Below are 20177 nucleotides of genomic sequence, written 5' to 3' on the forward strand. Positions count from 1 at the left end.
GTGACCAGCGTGTGTTTCTGCTCTCCCTAGTGTACGGGCACAACGTGAAGAGCAGCAACGACTTCATCGGCAGGATCGTGATCGGGCAGTACTCGACGGGCGCGCCCGAGTCCAACCACTGGCGGCGGATGCTGAGCGCGCACCGCACGGCCGTGGAGCAGTGGCACAGCCTGCGCTCCCGGGAGGACTGCGACCGCGTCTCGCCCGCCTCCCTCGAGGTGACCTGAGCCGGGCCACCGACGGCGGCCAGAGCGGGCGGGCGAGCGACGGGAGAACCGAACCCACCACTGCAGCAGCCCGGCTCACACCTGCGCGCCCCACGGCAGCTCGGCTGGATTGGTGCCGGCGCCCGGCGGTGCTGGCCTCAGTGATCTGTGTGCCACTGGGTCCAGCTGTGCCCCTGGGGCCGCGGCTCTGGCTGCTCGCAGCCCGGGGCCAGGCAGCTCCAGCACGGAGTGGGTGCGGGAGCTGGGAGTTGCCTCTGCTGTCCTTGCAGTCCAAATCCATGGCTCATCCTCTCGGAGATATAAGTACTCGTGTGCTCTCGTTGGTGAACGTGGTAATTAGGCTAGAATATTTTTTTAAACGGTAGAACCTGTGGTGAAATCGATTCTGACTGCGGTTTTGTCCTTGTAGTAGTTTTAACAGAATTAAGCTGCTGTTAGTGTGTGTGTTCGTGTGCCCACGTGGGACAGATCCCGTGTCCCGTCAGCGGTGACCTGCCAGTCTCGATAGCAGTCTGTGTGTGCAGTAGATTCAGTGCTGATATAGCAAAATAAACATTTCCAATAGCATTTGTACTGGGAAAACCAGCTCGCCTCCTTTCAAACATGTGCCGTGCAAAAAAACACCTCCTCCAGGGACTTTGGTGGTTAAGAAGACCCAGAAGCCACAATTTTAATTCTCTCACAGACTGCAGTGGCTCTTTCTGTGTTGTGTGTGTTTACCCAGGTAGTTCTTCAGGTCACCAAGTGAACTTAGCTACAGTCAAGCTGTCCTGTTGGTTGCTTGTGTACATTTTATTTTTCCACAGTGTATTGTCTGGTATGATGGAGATTGTATATTTATTGAAAATAAAATTCTATTTAATTGTGCCACATGGATTGGGGTGATACTTGTTGAATTCACATTTGTTTTGAGCTCCTTCAGTTGTGCTTATGGCAGAAAAAAAGCCAAAATATTTGCAGTTACCCTGCTGTCACTCACTGCAGATGAACTGGGAGCAGTTTGAGAGAAACTGGGCACCTGCTGCTGGAGGTGGGTGTGGAGAGTGAGCTGGATGCCTTGGTCATGTCATGGTGATTCCCAGCCAGACCCCAATAACACCCTGGGGGTTGGACGTGTCAGACTCCAGAGATGGCATGTGGCAGGATGGGCAGCACTCATCTCCTTCCTCTATTCATTAAATGAAACCTCAGTACCTCCTGTGCTTTTAAAAATTTGATTTTTAAAAAGGAATAACAACACACATGACTATTTCACCTGTTTATTATTTAGCTGCTACAGTTAGGGACAGGTGGAGTCTTAAAAAGCAAAACAAAACAAAACCCAACCACACTAAAAAAGCTCAGTGCTTGCTTTGGCAGGTGTGAGTGTGCGGGTCAATAATCCCTGCTGCTGTCCAGGTGTTCCTGCTCCAGGGCAGGTCTGTGTAGTTACTCTGATATCAGCATCCCTTCAGCACTTTGCCCGTGGCACCTGGCTCCCTGCTGCTCCCCAGCACAGCTGCTCTGTGTCAGCAGCACTCAGCAGCAGGGCACTGGTGCCTGCAGGGCTGTCCAGGGCCATCCTCTTTCTGAGCACACTGTGGATGCTGGCTGTCGATTCTAACCTGCCTCTCTGCAAGGGGAATTTCTTCTTTCTCCTGCAGTGAAGTTGATGGCAAATCTGTGTTCCCTGGCATCCTCCTGGTTTGTCTCATCAAAAAATCACAGTGGAGAGGGACCCCACGGGCAGTCCTGGGCAAACGTGTGCTGTAGGAGACTGATCTCTGCCTGTAGCTCACAAAGGCTCAGGCAAGGGGCTGTGGTTTCAGCAGTTACTGTGGTTGACAATATTCTTCCACATGGGGCCTGTGGACAGCAGAACGAGCTCAGGACATCCATGAGAGCAGACACAAGCTTTGCTCAGCACTGGGGATGAAATATGAAATAGGAAGAAAAGTTAATATAGAAAAGTCGATTGAATGAGTTACTGTCTCTGGAGTAAGTCTGGATGCTTTAGTGTACTGAAAGCTTGGTGTCACCCCAGATTGTTTATACTTGAATCCCTAAAAATGGGTCCAAAATGCTGAAAATTTTAATCTATAGCTATGAATGAAAAGGGAACAGCATTGAGAGTGTTCCTAAGCAGTTCCTTCAGTGCTGATGTGAGGCATAAATTGGAAATTGAATGGGACCAATAAATTGTATAGTATCTGTGCCTGTACTATTTCCCTTATGAGTGCAACAGTTAGGAAAGGATTTTATACAGTATTTCTAAAAATCTGAAGTTTATGTCTAACTAAATGTTGACCACAGGAAGGAGACATACTGGATTATATTGGTACAGGCTGCTGTATCATATCAAGTTCTCTGCTGCATGACGGCATGGACCCAGCACGGACCTGGCAGATGAGCACAGAGTGAATTCCTGAAACAGCCTTGGAGCCCCGGGCACAGCTGGGGGATCCTTCTTCCAGGCTGTTTAAGCGTGTCAGCGCATTGCCTTGCTCTGGGAAAAAATCCCAAACCGAACACGGGGTAAAAACCAAAAAACCCAACCCCCCAAACCAAACCGAACCGAACCGAACCAAACCAAACTGAACCGAACCGAACCAAACCAAACCAAACCAAACCAAACCAAACCAAACCAAACCAAACCAAACCAAACCAAACCAAACCAAACCAAATCAAACGCATCAGACAGTGGGGCACTGCGGTGTTAATAAGCCGCACTGCCCTGCGGCCCTGGGAGCCGTTCCCCTGCCTCGCTCCCCGGGTGTTCGCTGCCGTAGCCGCCGCTCCCCGGTGTCGGCACGGCCCTCGCCCTTCGCCGCCGCCCCTGCCGGTCCCTGCCGGCAGCGGGGTCCCGTCTGTCACCCCCGAGGTGACGGGCTGTCCGAGGGGCGCTGCGGGACGGGGACACTAAACCCGCCTGGGGCTGCGCCTGGGGGGCGAGGAGGGATGATGTCCTTACTCGCCTGCGGCCCCGGCGGGTGACAAGAGCGCTCCGGGGGCAGCGTGCGCCCGAGCCGGGCTGGGGCAGCGCCGGGACCCCGGCCCCGGCCCCGGCCCCGTCTGGGCTGCGCTGAGGGTGCGGGTCCCGTCCGGGATGCGCGGAGCAGGGCCGGGGGCGGGCTGGGCTGCGCTGAGGGTGCGGGTCCCGTCCGGGATGCGCGGAGCGGGGCCGGGGGCGGGCCGGGCTGCGCTGAGGGTGCGGGTCCCGTCCGGGATGCGCGGAGCGGGGCCGGGGGCGGGCTGCGCTGCGCTGAGGGTGCGGGTCCCGTCCGGGATGCGCGGAGCGGGGCCGGGGGCGGGCTGGGCTGCGCTGAGGGTGCGGGTCCCGTCCGGGATGCGCGGAGCGGGGCCGGGGGCGGGCTGCGGAGGAGCCGCCGCTCGGGGGAGGGGGCAGCGCGGCCCCTATATCCGCCCCGCCCGGCGGCCGCGCCAGAAGCCGTGGGGCCCGGTCCGAGCGCGACCCCCGCAGCCGGAGCGACCCCCACGCCGGCCGGACGTCGGCGGGAGCCGCACCCGGCGGGACCCCCGAGCCCTGCGCGCCCCCGGGCCCCGCGGCTCCGGCCATGGGCCGCGGGCGGGCGCTGTGCGCGCTGCTCGCCGCCGCCCTGCTGGCCGCGCAGGCCTTCCCCCAGACCAACATCAAGATCAGCCAAGGTGAGTGCTCGGCGCCGGCCGCCGCGACTGCATCGGCGGTGGTGGGGCAGGGAGGGAGCGTGTGCCCCCGCAGGGCCGGCGGCTGGCTTCCCCCTGCTCCAGAAATCCCTGACTTTCCTTGAAATCAACTTTCTTATTCGCCATGGTGACGCGCCAAGGGCAGCCCCGGTCCTGGCTTCGGGATGCCAAAGGTTTCTGGGCTGGCTTTGTCTCCGTGTGCCCGGTCAGCTCCTTGGCCTTTGCCAACCGGCGGTGCCGCGGCTCGGGGCCGTGCCCTGCCGTGCGCCCGGTGTGAGGAATGGGCACACTGATGGAGGTGCAGGGTTTGGCAGGAATGGGCGCACTGATGGAGGTGCAGGGTTTGGCAGGAATGAGCACACTCATGGAGGGTACAGGGCTGCGGCAGGAATGCCCCACACTCATGGAGGTGCAGGGTTTGGCAGGAATGTCCCACACTCATGGAGGGTGCAGGGCTGTGGCAGGAATGCCCCACACTCATGGAGGTGCAGGGCTGTGGCCATGCAGCCCAGCAGGACAAGGTGAGGCCATCAGGGCTCCTCATTTATTCACACTTAACTCTGTGCGAAACAAACACGGGATTCTCCCTTATTCCCCTTCTTTGCTCCGAGCTGCTGCTGACTGCTGAATGTCACTTGGGTTTCTTCCAAACTTTTCCACGGTGTCAGTGCAAGTGGGAGTTGCTGCAGCAAATTTGTTAGAGCCCTGTTATGTTTCCTGGGACTGTGAGTGGAAAGGGATTCCTTAAGTGCTGTTTGGTGAGATCGTGAGAAAAGGGATCAATACAAGCCTGGCTTTCCTGCCAGACGCCTAATCCATGGGAGCTTTGCCAAAACTAATTAAGGAGGAAAAAGCTCTGCAAGATAACTTCTATCTGTCAGTGCCAGCTGCAAGAGCGTTGCTGCTGGTATTGGCTGTAGCCTCACAACTCCAAACATACAGAGCATTTGAAGCTGTAAAACCAGCCTGGTTTCATTAAAGAATTTTACAAAGCAATGCCCTTGGTGTGAGAAGCTGTCCCTCCCAATGTGCTTCTTCTGATGTTTAATATTTTACTTGAAAACTTGTGACATGTGCCTTAAAAACACTTCAGGGTGTGTAAAATATTGCCCAGTTGTGAGATTCCTGTCCATCAGTGGACATACCTTGCCCTGCAGCCCCATACAACCCCCAGATACACTGAGACCAAGGTCCCTCCCCTGATCCCTCTTCAAAGGTGGAGACTCAGTGTGAGACTCTTTCATCTGTTAATGAAAAACAAATATTGCAAGTGACATGAAGGTGGCATTGTTTGCCCATGGTGACTGGAATGTCAGGGCTTCAGGAGTTGCTTCTAAAGCCATGGGTGAGTGGAGGCATCCCAACATTACACAACAGCACTGTCTTAGTCCCTGCCACAACATCCTCCTGCCCTCCACCCCCCTGTTTAAATGCTTATTCTGTGGGTTTGCTCAATAAGGAGGACGTGGTGGGATGGAGCTCTGGCTCAGCTGGCACCCCCAGCTTAGCTACAGTGAGTTTCTGCTGAAGTCATCCTGGGGATGGGTTCTGGGGGTCCCCTGTCCCAGCCCTGCTGCTGGAGGGGTGACTTGCTGAGCACCAGGATGGTGGTCCTGAGCCCCAGCTCTGCCAGCTGGGACCACTGCCCATCCCTCACTCTCACCACCACAGCCCGTGGATCCTGGTGGAGGGGCTCTGCCCTGGGGAGGCCCCAGACTCCCACATGACAGGATCTCCTCAGCTCCTCTCTGTTGACATGGATTTCAGACGAGCCTTTGGGGTGTTGATGGGCGCTCTCCAAACCCAGGTGCTTGCCAAGAGCTGAAGAGGTTCACTTGCCTTTTCAGGTCAGATGGCAGCATTAGCTTGTGGATGTGCCAAGGGGGTGTCTCCTAGCACCTCTGAGATCTGAGGAAAGCTGTCAGCTGTTGATTAAATGGAGTTCTTTGATTCTCTGCAACAAGAAGAGCATTGGCTGCCAGCACTGACCTGCGCTGGTCTGCTGTCCAAAACCCTTTGATGGAGCTGCAGCCCCTCAGAAGCCTTCCTTGCCTGGGCATCTCTTGTTCTAACCTCAGATTTCACATCTCAGACCTGCAGATCGCTGCAAGTGAGGCAGCATTGCTCCTTGGGATGAAGTTTTCAGGAGCAAACCTGCTCTTCACCAGCTGGGTCCAGGGGAGCCATGCAGCTGGTGGTAGGTTTTTTCTTCCAGTAGCATCCTGAAATGAAGAGAAGCCCTTGTGAAACTGGCTAGGATTTTCTCAGTTAATTATTCCTGGTTGGAAATACGCCAGCTGGGGAAGTGAAACTTTTTTGGCAGAGCAGTGCCAGCTTCTGTAAGATTTTGAAAAGTGATTTTCCTGGTAGTTCTACCGTGGGGCTCAGCTAGTGAATAAATAGAAAGGCTCCAATTTGGCACAAATGCAGAGAGCACAAAACTTTATTTCTGACCCCAAATATTTGTTTTCCAGCTTTTCTGACTTAGTAACAGCTGCTTGATTTGAATCTTATTCTCGGCCAAGTCTGGACGTTTATTTTGCTGGAGCTGCTTTAAAACATGGTCCTGCCTTTAAAACTGCTGCATTGTAAATAAAAAAAAAAGGGAGAAAGGATTCTTGCAGTCATTTTTCACCAGGAATTTGGGGACAAATGGATGGAGTCACTCGGGTTTGGCAGGAACCCCCATGCTGCACTGGCTGTGCTGATCCTGCCCTGTGTGGAGGAGCTGATGTTTTGCTGGTCATTTAGACCAAATTCTCACATTCCTTAAAAGTGAAGATTTGGTCTAAAAAGCCCCCAAATGGTTCTCCTGTCACCTTCTAGATCAATATACCACACTCAGCTGCTGGCTTGGGTTGTGAGGCTTTCCTGCAGAGCCATGAGTAGGCCCCTATAGTCAGATTTCTTTTTTCCCCTACATCAGATTTCTTATGGTTTTTCTGCTACAAATATTTCAAATAAAGTGGCTCCCCTAATTGTTCCTGCCTGAAAAACTGGGACCAGTAGTTCTCCTCCAAAGAGACAGACAAAGCCTCTGATCCTGACCTAACAGAAAAGATGCTAATTAAAAGCTGACCTCCCATATTTTCCTTTTTGGTATATTTAACCTTAAATTCCTTCAGGCACCTCTGGTTCACTGAAGCTCATCAAATTAATGCTACCTAATGGGAACCAGTATGGAATAACAAAGCAGGGCTGTCTCAATTTCTGACTTGCTCTCAGCTGCTCTGAGCAAACATGGAATTGGGGTGCCTGGCTTTGAGCCAGGACAGTGGGACACCCACTGCAATTAGCACTGGGGAGTGAAGGCTCCGTTTGCTGGGAATGCTGCTGGGTGAAGCCCTGTGAATTTTGCCACCATGCCAGAGGTGAGGATTTTGTCAAGGCACTAAAATAAAACCCCAGTTGCTGGAACAGCTGGTGGTGCCTGGTCTGGCACAGACCTCTGGGCTGTCCTTGGCAGGAAGGAACAGCAGCCTCGAGTCAAGGCAGGACCAGATCCCAGCCCTGTCCTTACTGCGGGTACATGCCTCACCTGTGACCTGCTGGTAAAGCTGAAGCCTCATGCTGAAGGTTTGACCCCTGTTGTGCTTCAGTTTTGGTGGAGACAGGGAACCCTGGCCAACATCATGAGGGGAGGAGGGCTTGGCTCCCAGGAATCACATCAGCTTTTGGAGTTCCTGGTCCTACTCTGTTGCTTCACTGAAGTAATTTGCATCTCCTAGGGCTGTTCTAAGGTTTTTCCCAGTGCAGTTATGGCTGAGTGTGAATCAGAGAACTGAACTCTGCCTTGCTGCTGAGCTGTCTTTATCTTACCCACTCTCCCCAAAAGCTATTTTGCTCTTCCAGCCCAGCAGGCTTTATCTTTTATCCTCCACAGCCCATAATTAGTGCTGCTGAGGATGGCAGAGCCCCTTGAGCCCCTCAAGGGTTTTGTTGCTGTTGGGTGCAGAGCCACCCCCAGTCTCAGCTCTCTGGAGGGGGAGCTGGGGGTCCCAAGGCAGGTTGATGGGGTGACAGCCCCACAGGGCTTGGCAGTTGACTTGGCCTTGCTCAGGAGAAAAAAAAAGGTCTTTGCAGGAGAAAAAATGCTCTTTGCATTTGTGGTTTGTCACCTGGGAGGGGGGTGTGACAGCAGGGACCCCATGGGCTGGCTGGTGGCTGTTTGTAGAACACTCAGAGATCCCCATGTGGAAAGAGCTGATGAAAGATTAAATTATCACCCAGAGCTGCCAGCACTGGCACAGGGAATGATTTGGCTCTGTGAATGCTCACACAGCTGCTTTGGATTCACCTTGCCTCTCTTATTCTCCACGCTGTTGCTTCCTTTGCCACAGCCACGTCCCTTGCTGCTGCCGGCAGTTTTGCTCTTCCCACCCTCAGGGAAAGCCATTCCCCTGGCTCCTCAGTGCTGGAGGCACCACCCTGACCTCTCTGGGCTTGAGGCTGTTACCTGCTTGGATGGTCTGATGGCATCTGACATCTGCCCTCGCCCCCTGCACGCCCACCCTGCCCACTGCCCCGCTCGCCTCCACAGCAGCACTGACCCCAGACCACAGCTCCCTGGGGATGTGGGAGCTGGCTAGGGGGGCTGGCAATTCCCCCACGTTCACAAACCAGCAGCTAAGAGAGTTAAATCTATGTGCCCCAAGACCTGAGGGTCCCAAGTGCTGCATCCTCCCCACACGAGGGGGAGCAGAACAAGGAGGAGGTTGGTGCAACGTGTTAATGCCACTGCTGTGTTTAGACAGTGGCAGCTACAAAAGGACATCCTGCCCCCACAGGGGCCTCTTTGGGGACAACTTCCCCACTGTGCTGAAAAGCAGCAGGGGAGGAGGAGCAGCAGCATGGCCTGGCTGTTATCTGTGGTGGGATATCTGTTGGATAGGCTGTTATTATCTGTGGTGGGATATCAGTTGGGTAGGTTGTTGTCTGTGGTGGGATATCTGTTGGATAGGCTGTTATTATCTGTGGTGGGATATCAGTTGGGTAGGTTGTTGTCTGTGGTGGGATATCTGTTGGATAGGCTGTTATCTGTGGTGGGATATCTGTTGGATAGGCTGTTGTCTCTGGTGTGATATCTGTTGGATAGGCCGTTGTCTGTGGTGGGATATCTGTTGGATAGGCTGTTATTATCTGTGGTGGGCTATCAGTTGGATAGGCTGTTGTCTGTGGTGGGATATCTGTTGGATAGGCTGTTATCTGTGGTGGGATATCTGTTGGATAGGCTGTTATCTGTGGTGGGATACCTGTTGGATAGGCTGTTGTCTGTGGTGGGATACCTGTTGGATAGGCTGTTATTGTCTGTGGTGGGATATCTGTTGGGTAGGCTGTTGTCTGTGGTGGGATATCTGTTGGATAGGCTGTTATCTGTGGTGGGATACCTGTTGGATAGGCTGTTGTCTGTGGTGGGATACCTGTTGGATAGGCTGTTATTGTCTGTGGTGGGATATCTGTTGGGTAGGCTGTTGTCTGTGGTGGGATATCTGTTGGATAGGCTGTTATTGTCTGTGGTGGGATATCTGTTGGATAGGCTGTTGTCTGTGGTGGGATATCTGTTGGGTAGGCTGTTATCTGTGGTGGGATACCTGTTGGATAGGCTGTTGTCTGTGGTGGGATATCTGTTGGGTAGGCTGTTATCTGTGGTGGGATACCTGTTGGATAGGCTGGGGCCGCTGCGCGTGTGCCTTGCCGGCTGCTCCCGGGCTGGGATCCTGTGCCTACGTGCACGGCTGCATCCAGGGACAGGGACAGGGCATGGAGGGGGGTTCCCCTGGGGGAAGGAGGTGCAGGCTGTCCTTGCAGGAGGGCAGAACACGGCCATAACCCTGCAGCCCTGGCTGTCAGCTCCCCTCCCAGCACAGTGGCTCCAGTGGTGCTGATAGAGACAAGAGGAGCCCTTATCTCGGTTTTCCCAGTAGCAAATGACAGTGCTTTTATTTTAAGCACCCTCTGCCTAAAATGATGTCAAGCTAGCTTGGAATGTCCCTCCTGATTTAGACAGATGCTGAAACTGAGAAAATGCAAAACCCACAACTTGTTTAAAACTTGTTTTGACTTCTGCAAACTTTTGCATGGCTCCTGCAGCAGCTGGGTTTTCCCTGGATGTGTTTGGTGGTTATTTGCCTGGGTGAGGTGGGAGAGCAGGGCTGGGCACTGCTGCTCCATCACCTGCTCAGCTTCCTGGCCAAGCTGTCTCACCACCAAATGCTGGCTGTCCTCTGCTCTGCCCCCAGCCATGCCTGAGCCTGTCCATGCCTACTCCTGCCCACTGTTCTGGACGGAGTACGAAGGCCACTGCTACCGCTACTTCCCCATCAACAAAACCTGGGCTGAAGCCGACCTCTACTGTGCCGAGTTCTCCATCGGCATCCGGTCAGCCAAGCTGGCCTCCATCCACAGGTGAGCTGGGCAGGAACATCATCCCACTCTGACACAGCCTGGGGAGGAAGGAAACTGGGGGCAAATCCCATTCCCACATCACAGTCTCTGTGTCAGCTGCAGGCTTGTGTTCCAGCCCACACATCCTTCTGCAGCAGCAGCCCAGTCAAGGCAGATGCACAGGTCACACAAAGGCAATATAGAAAATAAATGCCTTTTCCTGGTCTGGCAGGAAAACTGGCATAGTATTCCCTAAATGTCCCCAGAGTGTGTTTTTTTACTCTTGAAAAAGGGATAGAGGTACAGCATGATTACACAGGCTGTTTCCCTATTCCCTCTCCCCCAGCTCTCACCAATACTACGCTCCTCTTGCACAGACCTGGGAAAATAACCACCAGCAGCAGGAAGCAGGGAACCCATTTCCCCACGGGTCCTGTGGTAGGGTGAGTGCTTAGGGACACTAAACTGACCATTTGCTGATGTATCCTCTTGGTTGCCCTGTACTGCTCTGTTTTCCAGCTGGGAAGAAAACGTCTTTGTGTACGACCTGGTGAACAGCCGCGTGCCCGGCATCCCCACCGACATCTGGACGGGACTCAACGACCTCCGGCAGGTGGGAGCTCCCTGGAGTCCTGTGGGAAAAGGCTTTGGGAAATTCACCTCTCTGTGTTTTCCTCCTGGAAAGCCACTTGGTTTTCTTCTTTGCTCCTTATACCCCTTTAATTAGGAGGTGGCATAGAGTCTGTGGTGCAGCACGTGGAGAAACTTGTTATTTCACCTATTCTGGTCTGCTTTTAAAAGAGAAGTGTTACTAGAATTCATAGATTAATCAATAATTACTCATATCACATTTTATTACTGGATTCATAGGAAGGGTATTGTACTGCTGGTCCAAAGAGCAAATAAATCGAAAAGGTCTTCAGTGTCAAAAACCACCGAGTTCCATTGCTCTCTTGTGCTACTCTGTGACTTTTGAAAGCTGACATGTTGGAAATATGTAGTCTAATATGTTAGAAAGAAAAATGGAGACCATCACAAAAACAGTCTCATGTCAGCAAATTTTTTGTGGCTATTGGAAAAGGAAGGGAAAATGAAAAGGAATATACAACTGGGTGGGGGTGTTAAAAAATATATAGATTTGATTTCTGGGCTTCCCCTGGTGAGAACACTGTGAAACCTGGGGCTATTCTTGGCAAGTTTCCAGTGGTAAAACCCAAAGATGCTGTTTGGACTTTGCTGAGTGGTGTCTGTCCGTGTCCCTGGGCTGTGTGGCACTGGGAATGGGATCTGCTGAGTGGTGACAGTCTCTCCCCATGTCCCTGGGCTGTGTTTTACAGGAAATGGGGGTGGGTACTACATGGGGGTGGCCTCCCACCCTCTGCAGTCACAACTCTGTGGTGACAGCCTCTCTCTGCTGGCCTCATGTCAGGAGGGTCACTTTGAGTGGACAGATGGCTCCTCCTACGACTACCAGTACTGGGATGGCAGCCAGCCTGACGATGGGATCCACTCCATCCCCGAGGAGGAGGACTGCGTGCAGATCTGGTACAGACACAGCAGTGGTGAGCTCCCAGGGCACCTTCAGTGTTATTTGTGGGACAGTAAATTCAATCCACCATGGCTCATGCTTTTCTGAAGAGCTTGCTGGCAGGCAGAGGATTCGCATTTTAATTTATTAGTATTATGGTCTTTTTTTTCTTTACAGTGAAAAGGTGTTTTCCTTTTCACCATGTACATACATTCATACATACTCATTTTCCCTCTGCTCCCATCTCCCTCTCCCATAGTAGCAGCAGGGCAGGAGCATCAGCTGCCTTGAAGAATTACCAAATTTAGTCAAAGGTCAAATTTCCCCATTTCCCCTCCCCCACGGGAAACCTGTGGGAACACTCATTGTTTTGCCAGCTTATCTCTCCCATGCTTGGCCCAGGACATCTTGCTGAAGTGGGACAAGACCCTGCCTGTGCAAAAATCCCACTTCACACCCTCCCTGCCAGTGAGACCAGCCAGGTGTGTCCAGGCCCCCCAGATGTACCTAAATGTCTGTCCATGGGCAGCCTGTGGATAATTTTGGGGGAACAGGGCTGTGTTTGCAGCTGCCCCTCCACTACCAAGTCCAAGCTGGGGCCCAGCCTGCCCTCTCACATCCCCCAGGTGAGGATGCAGGGAGGAAGCATGACAGTGAGTGACACAAATGGGAGCACATCCAAGGAAAGTCTCCCCCCGAGGCAGGAGGTCCTGGTGCCAAGGGCAGTGCGTGGTTCCCTCCTTTTGCCTTTTTTCAGCTAACGCCTTGTGTTTTTTTGGAGGGTAGCACTGCGCTCCTGGAACGACAACGCCTGTGGCAGAGCCTTCCCCTTTGTCTGCAAGATCCCCTCCCTGGCCCTGGACTGAGGCTGCTGGTGCTGCCCACACCTCCTTCATTCTGGGTCACCTCTCCAGCTGTGCTGGGCTAGAGCAGCCAGGACATGGCAGGGGTTGGGAGAGCCGTGGAGCTGCTTGGATGCCCAGCCAGTCCCTGGCTGCAGAATCCCTGCTGGAGGATGGTGGGGATGAGCCTGGCACTCAGCACTGACAGGAGCTGCCTTCAACAGCAGAGGAGCCCCCAAGCCCGAGTCTGGCTTTGGATTTCAGATCAGCCATCACAGCGTGTTAGAGGAAACCCATGATTTTACCAGTACACCAAACTGTTAGCACCCAAAAATAGCCATGTGTAGGAAATGCTTTTGCCTGTTGATCTGTGAAGAGTGGAGGACAAGCGTTATTTTCTGTTAAGTTATGCAAAATGCCTCTTGTCCATTTCTTTTTCTCTCTGCTAAAATAAACGGCAAACAGCAGGTGGAGGCTCCACTGTCTTTCTTGCACTGGAGTAGCAGTGATTTCCTGGGGGCTTGGGGTTTTCTGTGGAAGAAGTTGTTTTTTCCCCAACCTGCTCTGTGTTACAGAGGTGTGTTGGGGGAAAGCAGATACCTAGGAAAGTTTATTTTCTAGACCCTGAGTGTTTTTTGGGGTGCATGGGGCAGCCTGTGCGCTCACCCTGCCTTTTGCCTGGCCCCCAGCAAGCACAGAGGCACCATGGAGGGTGTGTGGGCCAGGCAGTGCCCATCCTCACAACCCAGTCCTGGCTGGGGAGAGCTTGCAGTGTTTGCTGCAGCTCCCTGTCCTGGTGGGTGATGTTTTCTCCCTGAGTCCTTGCTGATGTGCCCTGCTGCAGTGGCACCACAGAAGTACTTCTGTCTCCCAGGTGAGTATTTCTGGGGAGGTGTGTGTGGTTGTGGCAGCTCCTGTGCCTTGTTTGAAGTGCTCTGTGTGGAGATGGGACACTCCTGCTTGGACAGGGATGGATTTGCAGGGTTTGGTGTAGGTGGGGCTGTGCTGGTGCCAGGGGAAAGGCAGCACTACTGAGGGAAAACCAGGCTTCTCCTTAGGGGACACAGTTCCAAGGGCACTGCTGGATCCAGTCAGACACAGTAAATCCAGTGCTCCCCAGGGATCCCGGGCTGATCCCTCACAGCCCTGTGGCATCCAGGTGCTTTGCAGGTAGCCCTGTGCAGAGGGGCTCCTTGCCCCCTCCTGGGAGCCATGAGTCCCTTTTGCCCCTGCTCTGGCAAAGCCACAGGATCTGACCCATCTCAGCTGCTGCCTGCAAAGAGGAGGAAAGCATTGCCATAAAATTGTCTGGTCCCCCTTGATGCCACCATCTTAGAAATGCAACATTCCCAAACGAAGCCTTTCCAGAATTATCACACTGGGTGCAATTGAGGTCAGTAGCTGAGGCTCCCCTGGGAGCTTGGAACTGCTTCCTCAGATGGCATTGGAGCTTTCAGCTGGGATGTTTCCACTTGGAGAGAAGCTGGAAAATTTGGTGGGGGTTATAATGGTCTTGTAAGTGGAATGTGTGTGCCGGAGCAAATTTCTAAAATAAGAAAGTTCTGTCATCCCTGATGTTGTATTTTTATATATAAATAAACAACAAAAAATTGATTATACATGGAAATGAAACTATATTTTAAATTGGATTTTTGAAATTAATATACACACTATTCAGATATTTATATGGAGAGTTAGCCATTTGTATAGTCTTTGGTCCTGGATTTCAGCATTGGGTGTGTTTTCTAGAGGCTTTAGTTTCACCTGAAAATGATAAATTATGTATGGATGACAACAGTGTGTGGAGAAACCAGCTGTTTAAAAAGAAAGCTCTTGGATGCAGCAAGGTGGATAAAGCTGATGTGGTCTGTGGCAGAAAAGGGTTTGGAGAGCCAAGTGTGGAGCAGGACATGTGTGATGAGCTCCTGGCTCTGGGGTGTGCTCCTGGATCTGTGCTGGAGCTGTCACAGCACAGCCCAGTGTCCCCTGGGGCTGGCCGTGCCCCAGCCTGTCCCAAGGGCTGGGCTGGATGGATGGACTGCCACCAACGGGGAGATGCTGGCACGGGGCTGGCTCCAGGCTGCCCCTCCCCAGTTTGCTTTCCCTGTTCCTGCTGTGTCTCCCGTCCAGAGGAGCTGGGAGTTCATCACGGCTGGGGATTGGTATGCCTCGAGCCAAACAACTGTCTTTTTTCCCTGCAAGTGGTATGAGATGTTTCAAAAGAAAGGTTAAAACCTTCCCTTGGGAAAGTGTTTGAAGATGTGGGCCCTACTGTGGTTAAAAATATTGCTAATGGGGAGTCCAATGAAAGCTGTCACCTCCAATTAACATCTTCATTTCCAGGTAAAAAGAACTGAACATGCATGACCTGAAAGTCAGGACCAAAGTTAATAGGGGCTTTGTTTCACAGCCCCCCTGTCTTTCTCCTTTGGCTCCAGGGTCTTTACTTAAAAATCAACCCTGTGTCCTTGCCAGTGTCTTCTGTTTCACAGTAATCAAATAAAATTCAGAAAACAACAGGAGTTTTCACCTCCTTAATGAACTTCTAGTGGATCTGGCTTGATGAAAGATGGGCCACGCCTTTCTCTCGGCATGGACGGTTCCAGACTCTGCATGGCCTGGAGCAGCTCCAGATTCCAGGCTGAACTTCTTTATTTTTCTGTTCTCTGTGTCCCATAGCCCCTCACTCCCTTGTTATCTTGAATTTCTCCCTCCTGACTTGCTCTGTGGGGCAGGCAACGGGAAACCTGGCAGCAGCAGGACTCTCTGACACCTTTCCTGCACATCATCTGCAAGTGACTGATTCCCAGGGGTATTTTTATGACCCTGATTTTCTTAGGGGTTGAACACATTCTTTTGTAATGCATGAAGGCTGGAGTAAGTGTGAACAGTGTGTGATGTAGCCTGGGAGTGAACCAAAATAGTCTTTACCCTCCTTGTACCCCATTTCTGAGCTGTAGAGGCAATATTGCCCCCAGCCCTGGCATGGCAGTGGGGAGGGATGGGCCTGCCTACTTTGATCGTTTCCTGAGGTGTGGTGCTGGATGTTGTGACACAGGACATGGATGTCACAGCTTATGGGCACGCTTGTGCTGCCCTGGCACAGCCTGTGAGGATTTTCCTCCCCAGTGATTATCTTGACTGCTCCGATGCCTGGCTGGGCTGGGCTAGGCTGTCCTTTCCTCTATTAATTCACTTAAGATTTTTTCCTCCCGTAAATGGCTGGGAGAATAAGGGCTGCACGGCTGAAGCATGAGCTTTTTCTTGTGCATTTCCCTTGGATTTAATTGCCTGAGCAGTGGCTCAGCTCCTGCCCTGAGGCCAGGATGCCACAGAGTGGTTCCCTTTGACAGAGAACAAAAATATCTTGGGACCAAAACCATGCTTTGAGCAGCTCAGAGAGTACATTACAGACTGGCTGCAGCAGTGAGCCCCATCCCCAAAAACCCCAAGCCACAAAGCCCTGTGATAAATGATGTTACCCATCTGTGCAATGGGGTTAATGTTAAATCCCACAGCTTTGGCACATCCCAAATGTCTGCAGCAGGGAGAGATGGAGCAGTGGGGCACGGGGAGGGTGAGCAGGGTTTGTGCTGTGTGGGTCCCAGTGGATGTTGGCTTAGCTGAGGTGCTCCTGCTGTTCTGCAGGAGGGTTTTCCCATCCTGCCTGATGTCATCTGCTCCCTGCTGCTGCCAGTGAATGAGTGGGACAGTGGGAGCCAGTGGGGACAAACCTGCTGGGAAATGGATCTCCTTCTGGGCAGTGTGAGGGCTCGGTTGCAGCAGCCATGCCCCCTGAGAGAGGCATGAATCAGGCTGCATTTATACAGCCTGGAAGCTGCTGCTGTGTAATGGCACCTGAACTAATTGCAAAAGCTCAGTGAAACTTCCAGCAGCAGCAGTTCCCCTCGGAGTGGCTCATAGCTGCCAGGAGCTCCCCCAGGCTGGGGGCCCTGGGATGGGGCTGGCTCAGCACAGGAGCCATGCCATGCCAGGGCCCATTGTGCTTTTGATTGTTCCCTTTTGGTACCCCAAAAGTCTCTTTCTCTTCTGTGGCCAAGGATTTCCAGGTCTCCAGAGAAAACTGCCTTGGTGGGGAGAGCTGGCTGAGGGCCAGTACCCCGGTCCCTGTTTGGCACTGGCTCTGCAGCACGGCCACCTGAAAAGGGTGGCTGTGTTTTTCATTAACCACTTTTGCTTTGCTGGGGCTCAGTAACTTGGCTGGAAACTTTCCCTCCTGGGTGCAAATTGCCAGAGCTGCCATTGATCAGAGGTAAAGCACAGATCTGACAGGAACACAATTCCCACTGCGCTCCCTGCTCGGAGAGCCGGTCAGCCTTGAAGGACACAGAGCCAAAGCACAGGTGATGTGAGAGAGAAAAGATCCACAGCTGGCACTGTGAGCTGGTCAGAGAGCACAGGGCTGTTCTGGGCTGATGCTGAAAGAGCTGATGTTGCTCAGCAGTCCTGGCTGCTGTCCCCAAGCGGGGTCCTGGGGACCACGCTCCTGCTGTGCTGGCAAAATGTAGCTGTATTTGGGAATCTACCAAAAAAGTCTAGTCCAGCTCTCAGGGTTACTATGGCAACTAGATATTTGCTCATTTGTATTTCTTGAAAATTATACTGGGCTGCTGATTGCCTCGTTTGTGAAGCTCTTTGTCAGGATGCCAACAAATCCCTGCTTGTCAAGGGCTGTGAGGGAGCGGGTGGTGCTGTTGTTGAGCAGATTTCTGAATGGGAACTCTGCTGGAGTGTGGGTGTGTTATGACAGCATCCCTCCCACAGACACCCAGGAACGTACCCCTGGCCTAGGAAGAGGGTGCTTGCTCTGCTCATCCCCTCTGACATCATTTGTACTTGTGCTATTGCTTGGGTTAACATAAAATCCAAGTGACTTGTGATGGGAGACTCGGGGTGGGACAGGAAGCTCTCTTCTTGCAAAGAAAGGACCCAAAATATCCTCCTCTGGCTGTTCTTGAGACTCAGACACAGGGTAGGAAGGCAAGAGATTTAACTGTGTCCCCAAGTGTCCAGGGGAGGAGGTGAGGGTCACACAAGAGGAGGGGCCCCAGGAGCAGCGCCCACCGGCTGAGATGGGCTGGCTGTGATGCTGCTCACAGGGGAATAACCACCCTGCTCTGCTTCCAGAGTGCACAGAGACTTGCAAAAATACCAGCTCAGAATAAATGCTTACTGGATTTTGGTATTGCAAAGCTGTCACTAACTGTGGAGCAGTGGGAAAGGACGATGCTGCAGGGCTGGCTGAAACTTTCAGAGGTGGCTGGAGAAGAGGATAGGGCAGGCTTCTCTTTTTATCCTGAAGGAAAAATTAATTTGATTTGGATGTTGTTTAGGCTCCATGACCCTGGCTTCGTGAAAGTCAATTGACCCACAACCCAGTGGCTGTTTAAGAGCTCAGCATTCCTTGTCAAGTATTTGCTTAGCAGCAAAAAGCCACTTGCCACGAGCTCCTCTTTCGTCTTGTTGAGATAATTAAATTAGGGGCTTGTCCACATGAGGATGTAAGACCTTCATGGGGTCCCACTCTGCTCAGAGTGCTGGCACCGGTGCCCTGTGGAGCATGGGGGCTGCTGCACCTCATCCCCATCGTGGCCAGCTGCCTCTGTCCTCATACACAGGCTGCACCCAGCAGACACAATGTGAAGATCCAGGCAGAGGGAGAGGAAGGAACGAGCAGCAGTACAGGTTAAAGCAATTAAATGTGGTATTTCATCAGTGTGGAGGGCAACTGCTTACAGGAAAGGGCCATGGCCTTTATTAAACTCCAAAGTATTATATGAAATCATGGTCCCAAATAAATGCTGAATGCAAATGGTGAATGTAATAATCCAGTATGGATAGCTGCCCTGGATTTAGATAGGTTGTGAAAGAGATTATAATATAGTAATAGCAATAAGATTAACAGCTCTAATGACATCTTAAATGCTAACTTTGCAACCTGCCCTTTTTTCTGCCCTGACTCCATCAAGGGATCAGCAGGAGGGGGCTGGGGGCTGTGTCCCTTGGCACATGATCCCTCTGATCCCCCATGTGCACCTGTCTGACTGGGATTTCAGTGTTAGGGCCCCATATCCACACAAGTGAGGCAGAGCAGCTCCTGCCCTGGCAGTAACACAGTTACTGAAAAGCCTTGCTCAGGTTTTATGGTTTTGGCTGTATTCTACAGCAAGTTAACCCTTCACTGCATGTTGTCCTGGCCCCTTGGTGCTCTCTGCTGCAGGCATGTCCCTTGCAGGGTGACTACCAAGGCAAAAGCCACCAGGCTCCCAAATCATCCTGGTGCTGGTGGCTTTGGTCTCTTGAACCCTGGGTACCCCCAAGATGTTACTTTTGGGAAAGCACTGGTGAATTTTTGGGGAAAGACTTGAGAGCGTGTGGCTTTGGGTGGAGAGGGGTGAGGTGATGATGAAGGATGTGGCAGTCCTTGCACTCCTGGTTTTAGGAAACAGCCATACAAGACACAGAATGCCTGTCAGGGTGGGATTTTTAACCCCAAAATGCCAGTGCAGGCTCTCACTGCTCATATTGTCTGGCAGCTGCAGCCACCACATTTTCCCTCCCATTACTTTCTCTATTTTTCTGGTTTAAACTGGGAAAACCCAAAAAAAGCTGCTGTTTTGTTTGAAGAGTTCAGTGTAGTGAATGACCCATTTTTCTTCTTGGATGAGTCATGGATCCTCCTTTGAAAGATCTCATTATTAATATGCCATTTGGGGCATATGTCTGAATTTTCCAGCAGTTTCCTTGTCTGTGCTGGAATGAACCTACAACACCATCAATAATGGCAGTGGAATTGCTTCTAGATTTATGTCTTTACAGTCTGTAGTTTGGGCTAAATCACCTTTGGTGTTTCAGGAGAAGTGAGACCATCCAGGAAAAGAGAAGGAGCCACACAAATACTTCTGGTGAGATGGAATCTGATCTCTCTTAATTTACCAAAGGATGCATGGTTTTCTGTGGGTATTTCTGGCTTGCATTCCCTGTTAGAAAGTCAAGCAGGCTGGGTGTGAGCAGTGCAGCTCACACAGGTGAGTCAGTGTGAGGGGGGATGCTGGGATGCAGGACAGCCACCATCACTTTCCTGGGCTTCACTGTCTCCTCCAGGCACAGAGGGATTTGGGAGCCCATCTGCAGCCATGTGCCAACTTTGTGATCAAGAGAGCCTCTTGCCACCCTCCCTGGTTTGTGCTGTGTGTCCCTCTTTGCATCCCCAGGTTCTGAAAATGCATTGCCATATGTTGTACGAGCTATAGGCCGTGGGGGATGAATCACGGCTCCCACTGCTGGGCTCATTGTTGTTGATGATGCACAATTGTTTAGGGTGGGGCTGTGATCAGGCTGGGAAGGTAACCCCCAAGAGCTGGGTTGGACTCGGAGAATGCGACAAAAAGATTGCAGAGCCAGGGTAGCTCCCCTGCTGGGGCTTTCCAGACCGGCCAGATGGGCCCCGGAGCGCTGGAAATGCTCAGCCCCGACCTGGACCTTAATGCACGGCAGATGAGATTATCCTAA

General features: G+C 52.4%; 3 protein-coding genes across 3 annotated transcripts in view; 2 read left to right on the top strand and 1 right to left on the bottom strand.

Moving 5' to 3' along the window:
• Positions 1–983, top strand: part of SYT17 (synaptotagmin 17) — a 34231-nt gene extending 33248 nt beyond the window's left edge. The window contains exon 8 of the mRNA XM_084216276.1: positions 31–983. Within this exon, the coding sequence (XP_084072402.1) occupies positions 31–227 (197 nt within the window). The 3' untranslated portion in view covers positions 228–983. The remainder of the gene's footprint in view (positions 1–30) is intronic.
• TMC5 (transmembrane channel like 5) overlaps positions 1–16964 on the bottom strand; it is a 130709-nt gene extending 113745 nt beyond the window's left edge. The window contains exon 1 of the mRNA XM_084216707.1: positions 16953–16964. The gene's annotated coding sequence lies outside the window, so the exon portion shown is untranslated. The remainder of the gene's footprint in view (positions 1–16952) is intronic.
• On the top strand, positions 3782–12668 carry CLEC19A (C-type lectin domain containing 19A; the record flags this gene model as incomplete). Its single annotated transcript, XM_084216277.1, has 5 exons — positions 3782–3872; positions 10130–10295; positions 10794–10887; positions 11704–11836; positions 12589–12668. The coding sequence occupies 5 exons, from the start codon at positions 3782–3784 to the stop codon at positions 12666–12668; spliced, it is 564 nt and encodes a 187-aa protein (XP_084072403.1).
• Positions 16965–20177: the final 3213 nt, after the last annotated feature.

Source organism: Fringilla coelebs (genome assembly GCF_963513975.1).
Source record: "Fringilla coelebs genome assembly, chromosome: 16".
NCBI classification, from domain to species: Eukaryota; Metazoa; Chordata; class Aves; order Passeriformes; family Fringillidae; genus Fringilla; species Fringilla coelebs.